At 32.1% G+C, this 20,065-nt stretch overlaps 2 protein-coding genes and 1 long non-coding RNA gene across 3 annotated transcripts; all 3 read left to right on the forward strand.

The window, feature by feature from the left end:
* Nucleotides 1–50: 50 nt before the first annotated feature.
* On the forward strand, nt 51–11,764 carry LOC139515316 (uncharacterized). The gene is made up of 6 exons (XM_071304882.1): nt 51–137; nt 1,837–1,975; nt 2,600–2,710; nt 3,245–3,305; nt 10,860–10,972; nt 11,667–11,764. The coding sequence occupies exons 1-6, from the start codon at nt 51–53 to the stop codon at nt 11,720–11,722; spliced, it is 567 nt and encodes a 188-aa protein (XP_071160983.1). The 3' UTR covers nt 11,723–11,764.
* Nucleotides 11,765–14,057: 2,293 nt separating this feature from the next.
* Nucleotides 14,058–16,269, forward strand: LOC139516824 (uncharacterized). The gene is made up of 3 exons (XR_011663028.1): nt 14,058–14,235; nt 15,707–15,819; nt 16,244–16,269. It is a non-coding gene; the product is annotated as an uncharacterized lncRNA (long non-coding RNA).
* A 17-nt stretch (nt 16,270–16,286) lies between these two features.
* Nucleotides 16,287–16,825, forward strand: LOC139515317 (DNA polymerase epsilon subunit 2-like). Its single transcript, XM_071304883.1, has 2 exons — nt 16,287–16,298; nt 16,331–16,825. The coding sequence occupies exons 1-2, from the start codon at nt 16,287–16,289 to the stop codon at nt 16,823–16,825; spliced, it is 507 nt and encodes a 168-aa protein (XP_071160984.1).
* The last annotated feature ends 3,240 nt before the right edge of the window (nt 16,826–20,065 follow it).

Consider the following 20,065-nt stretch of genomic DNA (forward strand, 5'->3'; position numbering starts at 1 on the left):
TGTAAACATAAACCGAGATAATTATCAGGATAGAATATTGGAGGTTGACAATGCCTGAAAACGAATATGAACAAGTCCGATTGAAGAATCTAGAAGATAACAGAAGAATTTTGGCTGAGATTGGATTAATCAATCCAGTAAATATTTTCTTAATATTAGCCATGAAATTACTTATAATTTATATTTATCCTTTATATTTATTTTTATATGTTTTAGGGCTACACACTTGATTTGTTGAGATTTTTATTATATTTTTCTTGTAAACTTTTCATATCTAGTCATTAAACATTGTTAAAGGATACAAAGAGCCATGAATTGCGTTTTGGGGTGGGTTTTTTTTATACACCATCTAGAATAATTTATACTAGTCCGAGATTACTCTGATGTCCAACGGCTGTTTTGCCAGACAAGCTGGGGCCGTGGGACGTCAGAGCTCTCACCATATCAAAAAGTGGCTATTTGCCCACCCAAAATAGATGCGCTGCTTCGTCGCTTCTGGTGCTGATTGAGGGCCTTGGAATTATATAAATCAGGCATCAATCTGTTCATTTTTCATTTATCTCTTCATTTATGTAAGTTTCACCTACCTGCCAACCTTCATTTTTCCACTTTTTAACAGTTTTCACTGAGACCCATCGATTTCTGCATTTTGACTTTCATTTTCAAAGATTATCACGTGACCACGAGAAAACAGTGCAAATGACCATAATGTAACACCTCATTCATTTACGATGCAAGTTATCTAAATGTCCGAGAGCTTCCGATTGTAATCGTGGTCGGAACTAAATGCTTAATACCGATCTCCTGTAAAGGAGGTGAAAAAATATAAATATTTGCATATTTGAGTCTCGAGGCCACGAACTCTCTCGTAACTTGACGTCCATTTGAAAGTGAAAGTCAAAATGCAGAAATCATGGGTCTCTGTGAAAACTGTTAAAATATGGAAAAATAAAGGTTGGCAGGTAGGTGAAACTTAAAGCGAAACAGAAGCGACGAAGCAGTGCATCTATTTTGGGTGGGCAAATAGCCACTTTTTGATATGGGACGAGCTCTGACGTCCCAGGGGTCCAGCTTGTCTGGCAAAACAGCCTTTGGACGTCAGAGTAATCTCGTACAAAATTTATACTTGCCTTGATAATTTTTCTCTATTGTTAAAATGATACAAGATGATGTGATATGAGTGCCAATGAGACAACTCTCCATCAAAGTCACAATTTGTGAAAGTAAACTATTACAGGTCAAAGTACGGTCTTCAACACAAAGCAATGGCTCACACTGAACAGTAAGCTTAAAAGGGCCAAAATAAATGACTAGTTTAAAATCATTCAAACAGGAAAGCTAACGGTCTTATCTACATAAAAAAAACTAGAAACACTAATGAACCGCAAAGTTGCAAACCATTGAAATATGTTTTATCTAGCCATATTTAACCATAAATCCCTGAAAACACTGTAAAAATAGCATAACTACATTGTATCTATTTTGATAGAAGAAGTATTGGCCTGGTTACCACTTTAACAATAACTGCTGCAGACATTCTACCAATTTTGATAAAAAGCAGTTTCAGCAATGTGTATTTATTATAAGATCTCATAAATAATTCAAGGAGGGAAATTTTATTGTGGACAAACCAACATTCACTGAGATTTAATAACAAAGTATGAAAAAAGATAGATCATGCAATTTAAATTTTATTTAATTCTAGGAAAACAACATCGACCTAATTGGATACTTCTATACAGTGAGAGGGTTAGAAATTTATGTCATATTGTACTAAAAGAGTTGTATTTTCCAGTTAAAGTAAAAAAACTTGATCTAGATGATTTTCAATTTCAGTACAAATCCTTACCGAAAGTCAGCTTCAAGAAGGGTATTCGTGGTAACAAGAGAAAAGCAGAAGACAGCACTTCTAGTCGACCAGCAAAGAAGCATGTTGAATTAGACCCAGAAAATTCTGGATCTTTGAGGGGAAGTGGTAGACGTTCAGCTCGTGTTAAGGGAAAGGTACATATATATATTGGAAATTTCCACAAAAGCAATTCTGATATCTAATTGGAATGATAGCCATGCATTTTTAAAGACTTAATATTGTGCAATTATAACTCTTTCTTTTGTTGTTTAATTTATACATGGTTGAACTATTTTATTTGTTTTAAAGCCATATTGTGATATATATTGGTTGACTAAGAGATCAATTAAAAATAAATCAGTGTGAGATTTTAGTAACAGATGGTATGTTTTGGGGTAAACATTGCCTTTAAACAATCAAAATCCTAAAGGGACTGGCTTTATTGTTATCAATTTTTTAATCACTTCTTATTAGAAAAAATAAAAAGCAAAGTGGATCTAGCACAACCTTGGAAATATCCAATAGATGAACATAAAAAAAATTATAAATGATATATATTGAGTGATGGTTATAGCTAACTAACAAAATTTGCATAAACTGTGCTTGGTGCACGAATCTAGTATCTATTTTAAATAAAAAATTATAACTTTTGTTAGTTTTATAAGTATAAAAATATAATATTGAGATGCATATAAAAAGTCTGAATTTACAAACTGACAAAATTATTTATATTTTGGCTTGCATTTAAAGAAGTGCCAACAGAAAGAGAATTAAAGGAAGAAGTTGACCAATGGATTGATGAGAATGATGCTCCGGCCAAAGTTGCACCAAATAGACCAAATTTTTACGGAGCAGTTCCAGGTAATATGTTATACAGTTTATCCAAATTTCTTAGGAGGAGGCATACCTATTTTTCTTGTTCATTTGTTAGTCTTATTATTGAATCATTTCTGTCAGCTTTTAATCTGCAACTAAAGTTAACAAAAGTCAAAGCATCTTAATTTGTGGCATCATCTGGTTTTGTAATACAGTGTAAATGTTCTCTCTTCCTTCAATGTTTTTTTGGGGTTTTTTTTGCCGAAAACTTATTCATGTATTAACTACACAAGAGAAATTATCCTAAATGAAAGTCTAGAGACAGATAACAAACTATGCAAAAACAGTAGACATTTATAAGTCGACTGAGGGTCATGTTTCTATACTGTGATAGTCTTTCTGTCATAGTAGTGGTTAATTGATAAGTATGGTAACACATAGCAAAAAGTACACTCATATTACAATGATAATTGAAAACATAATTTCTCTTATTTGGACAAGTGGCCATTGTTTTTGTTCAAACGGTATATTTTATCATTTACAAATTTGAATTACCATGTTGTTTTCTTTCCATTTTAGGTGTGGAAGTAGGAACAGTATGGGCCACAAGAATGGAATGCTGTCGTGATGGCATACACAGGTATTGGATGTTCTCATTAATAATGCTAAAGCAAACAAGAGTGCACACACTGAAATGTCTGGCCTTCTTTACTAATCATTGATATTATGTTGATAGTCCTAAGTATAAAGCTTTATTACAACTGTCACATAAACGTTACATTAACCAAGATAACTAAACAAAGACCAATGAACCATGAAAATGAGGTCAAGGTCAGATGAACCATGTCAGGCTGACATGAACAGCTTACAATGCTTCCATAAAACAAATATAGTTGACCTAATACTTATAGTTTAAGAAAAATAGACCAAAACACAAAAACTTAAGACTGAGCAATGAACCGTGAAAATGAGGTCAAGGTCAAATAAAACCTGCGCGACTAATATATATATCATAAAATATTTCCATACACTAAATAAAGTTGACCTATGGCGTATAGTATCAGATGAAAAGACCAAAACTCAAAAAACTTAACTTTGACCACTGAACCATGAAAATGAGGTCAAGGTCAGATGACATCTGTCCGCTAGACATGTTCACCTTACAATTATTCCATACAACAAATATAGTAGACCTATTGCATAAAGTATGAGAAAAATAGACCAAAACACAAAAACTTAACTATAACCACTGAACCATGAAAATGAGGTCAAGGTCAGATGACACCTGCCAGTTGGACATGTACACCTTACAGTCCTTCCATACACCGAATATACTAGCCCTATTGCTTATAGTATCTGTGATATGGACTTGACCACCAAAACTTAACCTTGTTCACTGATCCATGAAATGAGGTCGAGGTCATGTGAAAACTGTCTGACGGGCATGAGGACCTTGCAAGGTACGCACATACCAAATATAGTTATCCTATTACTTATAATAAGAGAGAATTCAAAAAATCTGAACTTTTTTTTCAAGTGGTCACTGAACCATGAAAATGAGGTCAAGGACATTGGACATGTGACTGACGGAAACTTCGTAACATGAGGCTTTTACTGTAAAAGCACATATTTTCGTGGGGGATTTAATTTCGTTTATTTTGTGGATAAGAAGTATCCACGAAATTAAAACCCCAACGAAAATTTAACTGTAGATTTACATTATTTTATGATCTGACTAAATCTTATTGACATTATATAATTGATGAACATAAATGCAGACAATGAAATAAATAGGTTAATTGATTAGACATCGATATTCAAAGGTTTCCTTTAAGTCAGATGATAATCCTAATCCTTTGTTTGTACAGTAATTAATAATGATCAAGAACTGTCAATCAATGTCATTTAACAGTCTAATGTGTCTGTAATGCCCTCAAGTCGTAATACATTTATCACACAATCATTGTCCTTGAATAAAACATCAAAGGTGTGTAACAGCCAATTAGCGTATGCAGGTTACAACACTTGATTAGTGCTCACTGTTACTATGAAATGCAATTATTGATTTTTCCCAACGGCAAAAGTTCACATCAGTTTTATTGAGTATTGTCAATTATAAAGTGACATTTGTATAATTTTTTTCTAAACTTAAAAACCACGAAAATTAATCCCCACGAACTTACTTTTGGATACAAAACCACGAAATTTTAACCCCACGAAAATTAATGTTTATACAGTATATACAAAGTATGAAGCATCCAGGTCTTCCATCTTCTAAAATATAAAGCTTTAAAGAAGTGAGCTAACACCGCCGCCGCTGGATCACTATCCCTATGTCGAGCTTTCTGCATCAAAAGTTGCAGGCTCGACAAAAATCATTTGAAAATTTTATGTTTGTTTATTAGAATGTTAGAAGTAGAAATGTTGAAGTTTAGAGCTAAAGTGAAACTCCTTACAAAATCCAATACAAGGACCACACTGAGATTTTGATGCTCAAATTATTGCTTGATTTTCAAACAAAATATGGTTCCTAGCTTAATATGTGTTTGGGTTACTTGTATGATACCTCACCTGTATCACCATACTAACTTCCATCATTTATCATCCAGACAGTCAGAATATTATAGAAATCCTTTAAGAATGGTAAATTTATTTCCATTTGTTCCTATCACATTGAAATTAAGATTTGGGTGAATGGAGATTAAAGAAATTTCCAAATCATCTGAAATCAGGTCAGTCAGGCTATGGCAAGCAAACCTGTTTAATTTTGATTTTGGCTTAAATATTAATAAATCTTTGTGGAGTCCATCAACTCCCAATTTCAAAGAAAAGATTATGAAATAAAATAATTTGGTTATAAATTATGAATTCAAATCTTGAATTATTATTAAAGGCAGAACATGTAAAGCACACAATGAAATCAGTATGTTTAATTTGTTATATAAAAATAAAAGGATGTGGTAGAGTCACCAATGAGACAACTCGACACAAGAGACGGGTCAACATTTTTAATTAATTCTCCATAGGCGACAATGGTAACGTTTTCCTCCATTGCTCAGTCCATATCGTTTACTTGAACATGTAGGATGGCTCATATCGAAGCTGATACATTTATACATGTTTGGTTAAATTTTCGGGGTGGCAAGTGAGATTACTTTTTTCGCAATTTGCTGGACCCCGGAAGATGGTGAAAAATGTCACTCTCCACATGAAATAATCCCAAAATTCTAATCATAAAACTCAATAAAAAAATTGTCCTTTCTAATAATTTATTTCAGGTCAAATCTACATATTTCTTTTCTCATCACATCAGCTCTATAAAACAGTTCTTATTGTTCATTTATGTCCATTTTTAAAATCACAGCATCCACAATTGTATGGCGGACTTATATTGTTTTTTAATTACGTCATCTGAGTTCCTCATCTCAAGGTCTATTAGGGATCCTGACCCATATTAGATCAGCAAATGTCAGATTCCACTTGTATTGCAGTATGAATTCCATCGGTAGACCTTTTCGAACAATTCTGTGAAGTTTTTTTCCGCATCTGAAATAGAATAAGTTAATTTTTAGTATTTTTAAGTAAGCATGCTTATTACTGTTCCTTATATCTTTTAGTAGAAAAAAGCACAAAATCCATATGTTATCAATCCACAATTTAGACATTAATTAAGACTTTTCATAGCTTAAAGTGCCATTCAACAAACCTTCATTACCTTACTGACTTTATTAAAATCATCATGTTTAGATGATAAAGCATGAAAATATTGTGTTTTTTACTGTAAATAAGGTAAATTTAAGGATTTTTTCACTCAGAAAATAATGTTTTTGATATTTGTTTCTTTCAAATAAGGAATAGAACATTTTTATTTTTTTATAACTGTTAAGATCATTCACAGACCATTCTAAAACAGGTTTTAGTTTTAAAATCCATCAAGCAATAACCATTTTAGAGTTCTTTTTGTGTGAGTGTTCAAATAGGGAAAAATGGTGCTTTTCTTTGGTAAAGATAACATTGTGACGTCATCGCTTTTGTGACGTCATGACTTTATGGTGTCATAATTTAGAATTGTACAAACATAACAGAGTGTGTATTTATTCAATAATGAAAGGGAAAAGGAAAAGAAACCAATATAAGGTTGGTAACCAAGCCCATCTATTGCGTTTTGTATCCCTAACAACAGATCAAGATTGTGGTGTTAATAATAGTGTTGCTCCATCTACAGCTCCATCTACACCTCCATCTACACAGGTTTTAAAAAATTTATCTATGCAAGTTTCACCTGCACCACCTAAATTTAAATTATCTAATTCCGCTACAGATTTGGCAACTAAAAACACCACAGAATCTGTCTGGTTACCCCGCCTTACAGAAAAGGAATTCAAGCTGTACTCAAAAGAGAGTTACGATAAAAAATCTTATGTAGCCCCCCAAACTGAAAAATGTGCGACTACAGTCAAACTACTAAGACCGCATAAATTGTCAGATGATTATTTAGATGAATATTTAGAGGATAAAAGTACTGAAAATAGAACGGTAGATAGAGATCTTAATATTTTAATGATCAATAGTCTTATAATATGTCATTTAAATAAAAGTCCAAAGTGTGTTGTTCCACATTTTGAACTGGTACAAGAGACTCAATGGGGTCTTGGTTGGATTTGGAAAATGAAGTGTACCAATTGTAAATTTATTTCAGAAAAATATAAACTATTTAGAGAAATTGACACAGGACGTGCTGGTCGCAAGAGTGCTACAATTAACTATGGGTTTCAGACTGGCGTGATAAACTGTAATATTGGTAATGATAGCGCGCAACTACTTTTAACTAGTTCATGTATTCCTCCTATGTCGAAAGGAACAATGCAGAGAATAACAAATACTGTTTGTGACAAGGTTGTTAAACTTGCGGAAAATGAAACCGAACAAGTGGTTGAGAGTTTCAGAAAGAGAAATGAAACCTTAGGGTTAAATAAAAATAGTCCTATAAAATTGCAAATGGATGGTACCTATCAGAGTGTGCATATAAAAAGTAGGCATAAAATGGGACAAAATGCATCACAAGTCATTGGTATTGCCTGTGAAAATGAAACTGACAATCATGATATCATTGGTTTTCACCTTGTAAACAAACTTTGCTGGGTTGGTGCATGGTTACGCGGTAAAGGTTATGACATTGAATGTCCTAATCACGAGTACTGCACATCAAATACAAATAGGCATGATCCTTTGAGTGAGAAGGATCTTGGGTATGAAATAGGTAAAAAAATTGCTAAACTTGATTTACTTGTGGACTATTGTACTACTGATGGGGATGCAAAAAGTGTACAAGGTTTACAAGAAGCCATGCAAGAAATATTTGACCCTTTATGGTCAGTAAATAGACTGGCAGATACTATACACCGGGGTCAAAGTCAGTTCCGTGAGGTATTGCGAGCAAAATTTAGTGTCGGTATGTTCCCTGGAGCTACAAAGGCTCAGAGGAATGATATTAAAATAGCTTTTGCCAATGATTTAAAATTACGTTCGCATGGTATAATGAAATGTTTATTTGCAAAATATAATGGTGACCGACAACAAATTTCAAAATGTTTGCCACGCATTGTTAAGTCTGTAGTGAATTGTTATAGTGGTAATTGTAGCGATACGTGTAGATGGAGCATAACACTATGTAATGGTGGTATAAAAACTAGTTGGTGGTACAAATCTATTAACCTTAGCAGTCATGGTTTACAAAATGGGTCTTTGAAACCAAATAAGACTGACAAATTATTAATAGAATCATTGTTAGAAATGAAACTGTCTCAGACCGCATTAAATCAGATGCAATTTTTCAGCAATACAAATAAGTGTGAGTCCGTCAATAGGACAATTTCTACATACCTACCGAAGAATAAGAATTTTTCTCGCAATGCCTTAGGCCGTGCATCTGCAGCAGTCTTGAAAGTCAATAATAAACGGGATGTTGCATTGGCTAAGACCCTAAAAGCTGTAGGTTGTGGTCTGGGTAGAAAGTCTCGTGCTGTAGTGGCTCTGAAAAAAATACGTAAACGTGAAATATATGATTGTGCATATCAAAAAAGTTTACGTGTCAAATTAAACAGGTTAAAAGCTCGTAAAAAACAGGCTATCGATTTCTTGTTAAACAAGAGAGTGCGAAACAGGTTGATTAGTGGATATAAAAAACATCAGTTAGAACCAAAGCTATGTCAGAATTCAAGTCCGAAAGAATTCGTTCCACAGCCAGGTTGTAGTTCATGGCCAGATTAACATTTATATTAAAAGGTTACACAATATGGTTTTCTTTCAGCCTTTCAGGAAGCATATGTAGTTATTTATTTATTTACAGAGAATACTAAACATCTTATATTATATTAAAACAAACACTTTTCAGGAATATATGAGCATGATATGAGTTAGTTGTGTTTTTTTTAAATTAAAAAGTTTGTTTATTTTAAGTTTGTTATGAAAATGGGATAATGGTCCAAGACACTGAAATAAACCTTGTATCAGACAAAAAGACCACTTCATATCTCCCAATGCAATGCATCCAGCCACAGTACATGCATTTATTGGAAAACACATACCTTGAAACAAAATTATAAACAAAATAAAACCATGTAAAATGAATATTACAACATTAGGTCATTCACAGTTTGCCTTTGTAACTCGATGTCATATTTGGATTTTTTCCTTTCTGTTATTTTTTCTTTTGTTTTTTGTTAACTTATTTAATTAATGACTGTCATACTTTGTTCATTGATTTGTCTCTATGTTTCACTTTCATTTAGTTCTCTACCGCATGTTTACTTCCTGTGATCACCTGTTGATTGAATGACCCAGTTTTCTGACACAGTAATGAAACCATCAAGAGTTACTCCCCTTGCACTGTAAAAATTAGTAAACACTGGCGAAAAAAACCACATAAATGTTTGACTGAGCTTATAATCTTGCATAAACATGTTTGCCATGTTTGTTTCAGTGTCTTGGGGGTATGAGGGTGGGCTTTTTTCCCATTTTCGTTTTTTACTTGTGTTAAAAACTTGTATTTTCAGAGATGATTAATGTGGAGGTAAAATGTGCAAGGTGCATATGTTTACTACAAAATCATAACAAACCACAATTTCAGATTCAGCATGCAGTTAGTATAGTTTGTGCCATGCACAATATGTGTGGTGCATTGGTGTGCAGCTACACATATTTTTCTTTGATTGTTAATCTCCCGAGGTTCTAAAACAATATGGTCTGTATTCACACACAATGCATTATGACAAAGGTGTGAAGCATCTAAATTTTTGGCTAAATCAGTAGATTTCAATTGCAAAATTTTTGCTAAACGTGCAACATTCATTTTAGTACGTTTGGCATTTGGGTATGTGACATTGATCATCCCTAGAATATAATTATTTCTCCTCTGAGTGGCCCCAGTCCAAATAATGCATGCCCCATTTTTTGCCTCTTCACTGTTTATAAGTATAAAATTGGTATATTTTTGATAAAAATCTAAATTATTGGTAGCCATTTTGTATTCTTTTTAATCAAATAGCACTAAAAGAGTGTAACTGACCTCGATTTCAGCAGCTGCCATCCGAAATTGTGATCATTGAACCATGAAACACTCCAACACCTTTGAAATAATAGTTCACAATTTGGGTCAACATTTTTAATTAATTCTCCATAGGCGACAATGGTAACGTTTTCCTCCATTGCTCAGTCCATATCGTTTACTTGAACATGTAGGATGGCTCATATCGAAGCTGATACATTTATACATGTTTGGTTAAATTTTCGGGGTGGCAAGTGAGATTACTTTTTTCGCAATTTGCTGGACCCCGGAAGATGGTGAAAAATGTCACTCTCCACATGAAATAATCCCAAAATTCTAATCATAAAACTCAATAAAAAAATTGTCCTTTCTAATAATTTATTTCAGGTCAAATCTACATATTTCTTTTCTCATCACATCAGCTCTATAAAACAGTTCTTATTGTTCATTTATGTCCATTTTTAAAATCACAGCATCCACAATTGTATGGCGGACTTATATTGTTTTTTAATTACGTCATCTGAGTTCCTCATCTCAAGGTCTATTAGGGATCCTGACCCAGACCAAATGGCGTAGAAGTTTTGATAGCGCCATCCTTGTTATTTCCCCTGATTTTTATCATAGATAGATTTTTTTTGTGATTTGTAGGCCTACAGTAGCAGGAATCCATGCTGGACAAGATGGATCATTTTCTATTGCTCTCTCTGGTGGATATGAAGACAATATTGACTTGGGAGATTGTTTTACTTACACAGGAGAAGGTTATTACATCTCTGTTGTTTCTGTCGTTACTATAAAAGTAAATTTCTTAAATGATTTATGTAATTAAGGCCTAAGTATAAACTGCCTCTTATGGGCAGTTTATTTTTTGATAGACCATGTTTTAATGTGACAACTTTCGTAAGCAACATATAAACAACATAGCAGCATCAAATTATGTCACACATACATGCATATACAAACCAGAAAAATTATTTACCATGTTTTACAGGTGGCTAATGTTGATAAACTAAAATTAAAGGAATAATAAAGATTATTCACTTTTTCCCTTGTCAAATTTTAAATGGATTTACTTTGATGCCCTCAATTTGAACCCACTTACAAAAAAGGTTTGTAAGCTATTCTGACCAGAAGACACATTTTTTCGGATAAAATGGGAAAAATACGGTGTAATTGAAATAATGGACAATGACTGTTACTTCAGTGTCAAGGTACAGACACCATGCAGAATGCTATAAACTAATTAGAAATCAGTAATTGATTAAATTCATATTGATAAAAGGTATAGGTCAGTTAGACAGCAACACAACAACAACATAAAAACAGAGAAGACCTCTACAGGTCAACAATGCAATATTTGTAACATGCTTCTTGGAAGAAATTTTGGTAGTTATCTAGTAATATTGACCATAATGGCATTAAAAGAGTTATAATATTAGTAATTTTATTTTGCAGGAGGCAGAGATTTGAAAGGGACAGCTAACAAACATAAGGTAAAATATGGTCTTTAACTCTCCCTACTTAGAATACTGAGGTCTTTTGAAAGTCATACTCCTACTATTAAGTGTCGGGGTAGTGTGTGCTTGTTTGTTAGTCCATCATCCTGCACATTGTAAATTAAAACATCTAAAGCAGTTAGATAAAAGAAATTGACGAGTATTAATGGCCAGCCCAGCTCAACAAGTTCTATCTTTGAAGTCTTTTTTAATTTGAGAAAATTATGTCAACCTTTTTTTTTTAGCAACTACTCCTGAAAACTTAATTTATCATTTTTTGACATTGTTCCAATATCTTAAGGTTGAAAATGCAAAAATTTCATACAAATCTGAACACCCTTACGGTATTTGAATTAATTCCCCTTAATTTTAAGTTTTTACCCACTTTCGCTGTAACTATAGTTGCCAAATATTAATAAGTATAAATTAAAACAAGTGCTTCCTTAAAATAAATAGATATCAGATTCATTCAGATGGGAGTAGAATTATGTTTAAAAAGTTTTTTTTTTTCTTTATCATATTTTATTGATCTAAATATACATAAAAGTATTGGACAATTGGAAAAAATGTATACACACAATTATTCCTTACCTAGTATACATAAACCCTGTTAATAATATAGTATTTCTCAGAGACAAGTGCCTGTTCAATTAAGAAAAATAAAATATTTATAATGTAATACACAACTTGAAGAAAAAATGGTTTCATTCATAACTGTTATTTTGAACAAAAGTCTAAATGAGTGATTGCACACTTTTGTTCAGATATGTATAAAACATGTATACTGGTTTATGGAGTACTTTTATTTCTACATAAAAAGTTTTTGAGTTATCTCCCATTGAAAATAGTCGTAAAAGATGAAAAGTATAAAAAAAAATTAAAGCATTCAGTTTTTGGCTATTAAAACATTAAACAAACAAATATGCAGTGCAATGTATGGTATACAATTAAATATTCTGCTGGAAAGAAAAAAAAATCTCTGTCTTCTCTACTTAAAATATGAAACTACAATAAAATGTTGTTTTACAACTCTGACAGTGTATTGTACATGCTTTGTTGGAAAATTATATAACCACTTGTATTAGGATTCTTTAAAACATATTGGGAAATACTTTCAGTAAAAACAACATGAAATATATTTGGTATTGCATAAATTTGCATCTCATGGCCATACTCTAGCTTCAGTCATACATTCTAATTTTACCAGGAAATTTTTCTAAACAAATATAAACTGAAGTGTTTTGGAAAGTTTTGAAAACAACTGTCTCAGTAACACTACAACAACAACATTTGGATAGGTGAAGTTATGACACAGCATCAAGGTAGACTCTAAAAATGCATGAGTGATCATCTATATATCAACACGTATACAAACTGGTATAAAGGTCCCAATTGTTTTGTTAATTTTACAATCTGATTGGGCAAAGGGAAAGAGAATTGGGCAATGGAAAAAAAAACAGATAGTCAAGTCAGAGTAATTAAGGGCATACGATACAGTTTGGATCCTGTAAGTCAGAGTAATTAAGGGCATACGATATAGTTTGGATCCTGTATTTACAGTTTGATGAAAATTTCCATATAGGCTATTTTTGGACTAATTAAATCAAATATGTAATAAAATATATACCTTCATGTGCTACTTTTTGAGTTAAATGAGGTCGAAATTTTGTATATTTGCTCAAAATTCGGATTTGTGGCCATATTTTTCCTTTCGAAAGAAATACATAACTTTTTGTTATAAAAGAAAAACACAAACTGTTTTTTGTTAAATACTTTGTAATTTCTGTATTTTATAAGTATCCTAAAAATTTATGCATTTTTTAATCAGAAATAACTCATATTTATCAAATGGTCATGAATTGAGAAAAAAAACATCATTTTTTGCTGTATATTTACCAAAATTAAAAAAATTGCACTATTTAGTTTTATAAAATTTGGTCCACATAATCTCCCTGCAAAATGAAACAAAATGTTGTTTTAAAAAATAGGGGTCCATGCACTCGTTTTCAAATTAAATCAGTTTGAATGATAAAAATCAGTAAAAAAATGCATCTTTTCCCGATATGTCACAGTTTGACGTCGCAAAAATAAAATTTTACGTTAGCAACGTCATTACCTCCCCTGTAACTGTATAGTATGCCCTTAAGTGTACTGATACTATTGAAAATAAGCACCATCATTGCAGTTCACTTCTAAAAACAGTGTAGTTATGTGCATCTCATTGAAAGGGACAGCTAACAAACCAAAGGTACTCATATATAACATGTATTGGTTACAGCTACATGATGACAAAGTTGAAATATTCATTTTATTGTTATGTTGAAAGAAAGAAACATCAGTAATTACAAATTTTACATTTCTATAGAACTACTTGAGAACAGCACCACAGTCTAAAGATCAGACACTGACCCGTGGGAATCTTGCATTGAGTCGTAATGTTGAAACTGGAAACCCAGTCAGAGTGATTAGGGGATATAAACTACAGCAGTTCAGTCAATATGCTCCTGAGGATGGATACAGATATGATGGTTTGTTTTTTAAAAGTGCTTATTATAGCTCCATGGTGACCTAGACACAAACTGTATATATATTTTGTATACCTTCCTGCATATATAACTGAGAATGGAATTGGGGAATGTTTTAAAGAGAAAACAGCCCAAGGCCACCAATTGCGAGTAAATCACACACCGAGATGTGTACTTTAGCTGGCCCCTAAACAAAAATGTGTACTAGTTCAGTGCAAGGATCCGGAAATTTTTTCACCTAATTTCGGTCATTTTGGGATAACTTAAAAAGTTGGTGCCCTTTTTCAAACAAAGATTGTGTGTATGCTCATACAGTCATACTCGTATCATCAACAAGCTTGTTTACTGTTGCATCGCATTTACTTTAGAAATTTCCCTACCATTTTCCTTAAAATCGATCTTGAGCAATAAAAGGAAGGCAACAGTTTAAAAATGAAATGATTTTAATGACTCAAAACGATAAATTTCTCAAACTTCGCTTACGTTTCTTTCAATTTTGAAGACAAAATTATAACCGGATGTTTTACGACAATAGTAAAACGACCAATTCCGGACTCATTTCCGGGATTAGTTTTATCAAATTCACAGGAAATCGTCGGCTTTTTAACTGTTTTACCTTTAATAGTGTTTGAATAATGATTATAATAGTTGGACTTGTTAAATTTAGCATAAAATCATTTTGAATTTACGATTTTGTGTCTAATTTGCGGAAGAGAATTTCAAGCATGCGTATTAGTAAACAAAGCACGTGTGTTTGTAGTGAAACAATATTTTGTTCTACGTAAATTAATTTAAGTTTAAATCAGAATTGACAATTGTCTAAGCTGAGGAAAGTAATTAAATAATGCAGACAGTTGTTATGAACTTTTAATTTCTTTAAAATATTAGTTCTGAGCTCGTGATCAATAAAAAATTTAATTAAAAACACAGGTAAAGAGATTAGCGATCATTAGCCAATATTTCCCCGAGGCACTACTATAGTTATTAGGAAGGCCCTCAGAATTATAACACTTTACTGGAGTGGCAGTTTTATTACAGGAAACGGATAACAAACAAACAAAAAAAGTTCAAAATGGTGATTTAGACAATGTTTATAGAAACTCGATGTCAACGAAATGACATTGAATGACCGAAATTATTTCTGTAAAAAAATAAAGTTTGTCCTAAATCCCAATTACTCATTTAGGACAAAATACTTTCAGTTTAGGTGAAGACTGGCATATATGACCGTTTCCGGACCCTTGGTTCAGTGATAATGGACGTCATACTAAACTTCGAAACATAAATTAACTAAAATTAAAATCATACAAGACTAACAAAGGCCAGAGAATGTATTGTTTACAGCTTCATGATGACAAAGTTAAAATATTCATTTCTTTGTTATGTTGAAAGAATGAAACACTTAAATTTTGTTTTAACCTAAACTGAATATATAGATATTCATAAAAATATTTGTACATTATTTATTTTTTAGGTTTATACACTGTAGAGAAATATTGGTCAACAACTGGTCAGTCTGGGTTTTTGGTGTGGAAATTTGCTTTAAGAAGATGCACCGATCAACCACCACCACCATGGACTTTTGAGGTGAAAAAAACTATGAATGTAGAAATATTTATGCTCATTTAACTTACCTATATATAGTGTTCAAAATCATACTCACTGTCAAATGTTCGTTCTTTAAGGCCTAACGATGACATATAGTTTGCTAAAATCTATGTCATTTGGCCTCTGGTGGAGAGTTTTAATTGGCCATCATACCATATCTTCTTATTTTTATCCCAAATAAAGGAATATGTAAGAAATTAATAAAGACCATAAGTTTGTCACAGAGCTGAATATTATCATAAGAAAGAAAGAAATTTGTATGTGTTAAATTTTTAAATATAAGGTGATTAAAAACACATACATGTCAGCTTAAAACTTACAAAAATAAAAAGAAAACAATAGTGGATAGTTCCCCACCAAATGTAATTTTAATAGCATTCTATTGTAACTTCTATTGTTGCAGGGTGATGGACAAAGTTTAACAGAGGACTCTGGTTTTGATTCTGATGAAACCGCTAGTCAGATCAGTAGTTCACAATCTTCTTCATAGAGTGATGAAATTACAAGACAAGATGGAAAAGATGAAATTCAGAAAAAGATAAAGAGCGAAAGACAAGACGCCCCTGAAAAAAATGAAGAGGCTGAAAATATATCAGGAGATTTGAATGAGCTGAAATCAACTGATAAAGATACAAATGGAAAATGTGATCAAAATGCAACTGGTTCAAGTGTGGATGTGGATGATGCTAAACAAAATTTAAAAGATGAACCAAAGAAGAAAACTACAATGAAAGGAAATAATGAATTGAAGGAAAAAGTTGAATTAATGGAAACAGAATCTAATGAAAAGGTACTTGATGTTAAAATGGAAGATGGAGAGAATGAAGACACAAACAAAACAGGAAATACTGTGGAGGACTGTATTGAAACAAATGATTCTACAGAGCTTCATAAGAAGGATGAATCAGAAAATAAAGTTACAGAGGAGTCTATGGAATGTAAATCAGACCAGACAGAAATGGTCAATGAAATTGAAGCAGCCTAATGGTATTGGAATCTGATTTTTCTTTGCAAAGGTTAATGAGATAGAAATTCTGAATGCTTTAGACGCTTGATTCCTTTTTAGTAAATACATAATTGCAGTTGCAGTAATAATGTGTATATAGATTGCTTTGGTATATTTAAATTAATTTGCAAGAATATTTTTTATATAGTTTAAAGAAGTTGATGAATAATTGTTCTAGTATATATGTTTGTATATGTCTTGGTGCTATATGTAATTGACGTGTACAGTCAAACGGCATGAAAGGGTAACTTGATACCCTATTATTAGAAAACATCATATTGCATTATAAAAAAAGAAATATTTACCCTTTGGATGACTCACAAATTATCTGCTTCCCTGAATCAATGTTACTGTTGTCATCCAAGGTCAAGGCCCTTTGTTAAATTTTTAGTATACTTTTTGGATCTTTACAATTATTTGAGCTGAAATGGATTATTTTTAAAACTGCTCTACATTAAAACTGTATTTTTGTGTTTATAACCATATTTTAAATTTTTATGACTTTGACAAAAAAACATTATTAAATGAAATATTTGTATTGTGAAATATGATATTGCAAAAGTTAATTCTATATATTTTTTTAAGACGAAAATGGTATTTAGTATATTTTTAGTGTATTTTTGTACATTCATCAACACAGTTTATACTATTGATACATTTTTTAGTTTAATTTTTAGAAGATGCATTAAAATAAGATTTTGGTCATAGCTCAATTAATCAAACATGGTTCAGAATTTACAACTGTTTCGTATTTTATCATTATATGCAGCAGAATTGGTAAGGCAGCATTATAAAGTCATCATTACATGTTTACTGTTTAATAGTTTTATTTGACAAGTTTTAAGAAAATGTTATTAGTTTCATGTTTCCACATTTCATTTTTCCCATAGTTCATTATTTTCATAAGATGTTTTATATTGATAAATGTTATATTTTATTAATAAAGTTTATTCCAGATATACTAATTCTTAGATAAAGGCCTAAGCATCTATTATATAATATAGGATCATTTTCATATAAGTGTGGACTAAACCATTTCTTTGCATGCTCAGGTAATTATTTGACTGGGTCAGATTAATTGAACGTTCTTCTGTAACGCCCACTTGTCATAATGTACGTGTTATCGAATTTTAACTTTGGGGTCGCAAAAGGTTCTAAACCCATAAATGGAATAACACCAATAACTAGCAGAGGACTAAACCTTGTGTGATGATTTAAATGATGAATACTTAAACTTTCTTTTCTTGCACCTGCATGTACTTTATTCTTTTATTCCATTGGAAGGCCTCTGACAGAATGAGTGAGCGAAAAATAGCTGTTATCAATAGCCGATGACAAACAAGTTAAAGGCAAATGATTAAGTATTATTACCTACACAAGTATTGTGGTTTTCCATGCTATTATGAAAATGATTCTATAGGTATGTATAATAAGATTTAGTGACAAATACTATCAAAATACATCTAGAGATATACCAACAATAAACAGGTGCTTTTTCAATATTTAAAGCTCTAAATCCTCCAGCATACAACAAATCTGACTTGGAACTGGTAAATGGGAAAGTGAGATGTATTGTCTTTTATCTCGATCCTTCAGACAAATTTCACAATAGACCTTGTATTGCTTGCTCATTTGAACATTCACGGAGGGGCCATTTTACCCTTGTCTGTATGTCCCACAGTTGGTTTCGGTTCTCTAACATTAGTATGCCTCAACCAAATGTTATGAATCTTTATTGCACAATGCTTATAACCCCAAAACACAGATCAATTTAGAATTTTGGTGGCGGCACTTGAACAGTTCTAGAGTTGTGCCCCTTTTCAAATAGAAAAATTGCAGAACATATGTTTTTCGCTTTCTCTAAATTTAGTTTGCCTCAACCAAATAATATGAAACCTATACACAGTGCTTGTTACCACAAAAAAACTGATCAAGATTGAATCTTAGTGGGACCACTTTTACCATTCTAGTGTTATGTCCCTTTTAAAATGGAAATTGCCTCAACTAAATGTATTGAAACTTGCATCACACAATGCTTATAACCACAAAACACAGATGCAGTTTGAATTTTGGTGGCATTAATTTAACAGTTCTAGAGCCTCTTTTCAAAGGAAAAATTTCCCTCATTCTCTAACTTTAGCATGCCTAGCCTAAAAATTATGAAACTTATACCCAATGCTTATTACCACAATATACAGATCAAGTTTGAACATTAAGGGTGTCATTTAAACCATTCCAGAGTTATTGGTTGTAAAGTCTGTTCTCTAAACAAATGTTATGAAACTTGTACATAATACTTATTACACAAAACTCGGATCAAGTACAAATTTGGGTAGCGTCACTTTTTACCGTTCTACAGTTATGTCCCTTTATAACTTTACATGATATGCAAAGTGGGAGGACACATTCCCCATTTATTTTCAATGTTCTATGCAAACCAATCAGCTTTATCAATCTCATGTTCTGGGTGTTCTAAACAGTTATCTTATAAAATACTAGGGTGAATACTCCCTGAATAGAAAAATCCAGAGAGAAATCTCTTAACTGATATAATTATATTTTTACCCTACCGCACAATCACTAGGTATAATAATTTCCTGATAGTACACACTACCATCCAATACATGCATATTTCTGTTCTCTATTATACACCAAAGGGGAACAGAAACTAAGTAAGATATAACCACTTCAGGTGTTGGTTCACTTATATTCTTTTATGATATAATTAAAGAAAAATTATGTGTTTTTTAATTTGATGGGAGTTGGTTAGCTTTCAGATAAATCATTAAAATTGGAGGAAATACATTTAGTTAATGGTGAGATAACACACTTAACTTCACATGGTATTTATAAACCTGACAAAATAGCTATATGTTGTAGTCCCAAGGCTGAAGTCTGAAAATGAAAACAAGTGTGCACACGCTGAATTTTCTTGTCTTTTTTACTAACCATTGATATTATGTGGATAGTCCTGAATATAATGCTTTATTACAACTAGCACATAAATTTAATGTAATCCAAGAAAGAAAAACCAAACCAAACGAGAAATACATGTACACCTTACAATTATTCAATGAACTAAATATAGTTGATCTATTGCTTATAGTTTCCAAGAAACAGACTTAACCAAAACTAAACATTGACCAATGAACCATGAAAATGAGGTCAAGGTCAGATGGACCATGCCAGGCAGACATGTACACCTTACAATCAATCTGC

This window comes from Mytilus edulis, chromosome 3, assembly GCF_963676685.1.
Source record: "Mytilus edulis chromosome 3, xbMytEdul2.2, whole genome shotgun sequence".
NCBI classification, from domain to species: Eukaryota; Metazoa; Mollusca; class Bivalvia; order Mytilida; family Mytilidae; genus Mytilus; species Mytilus edulis.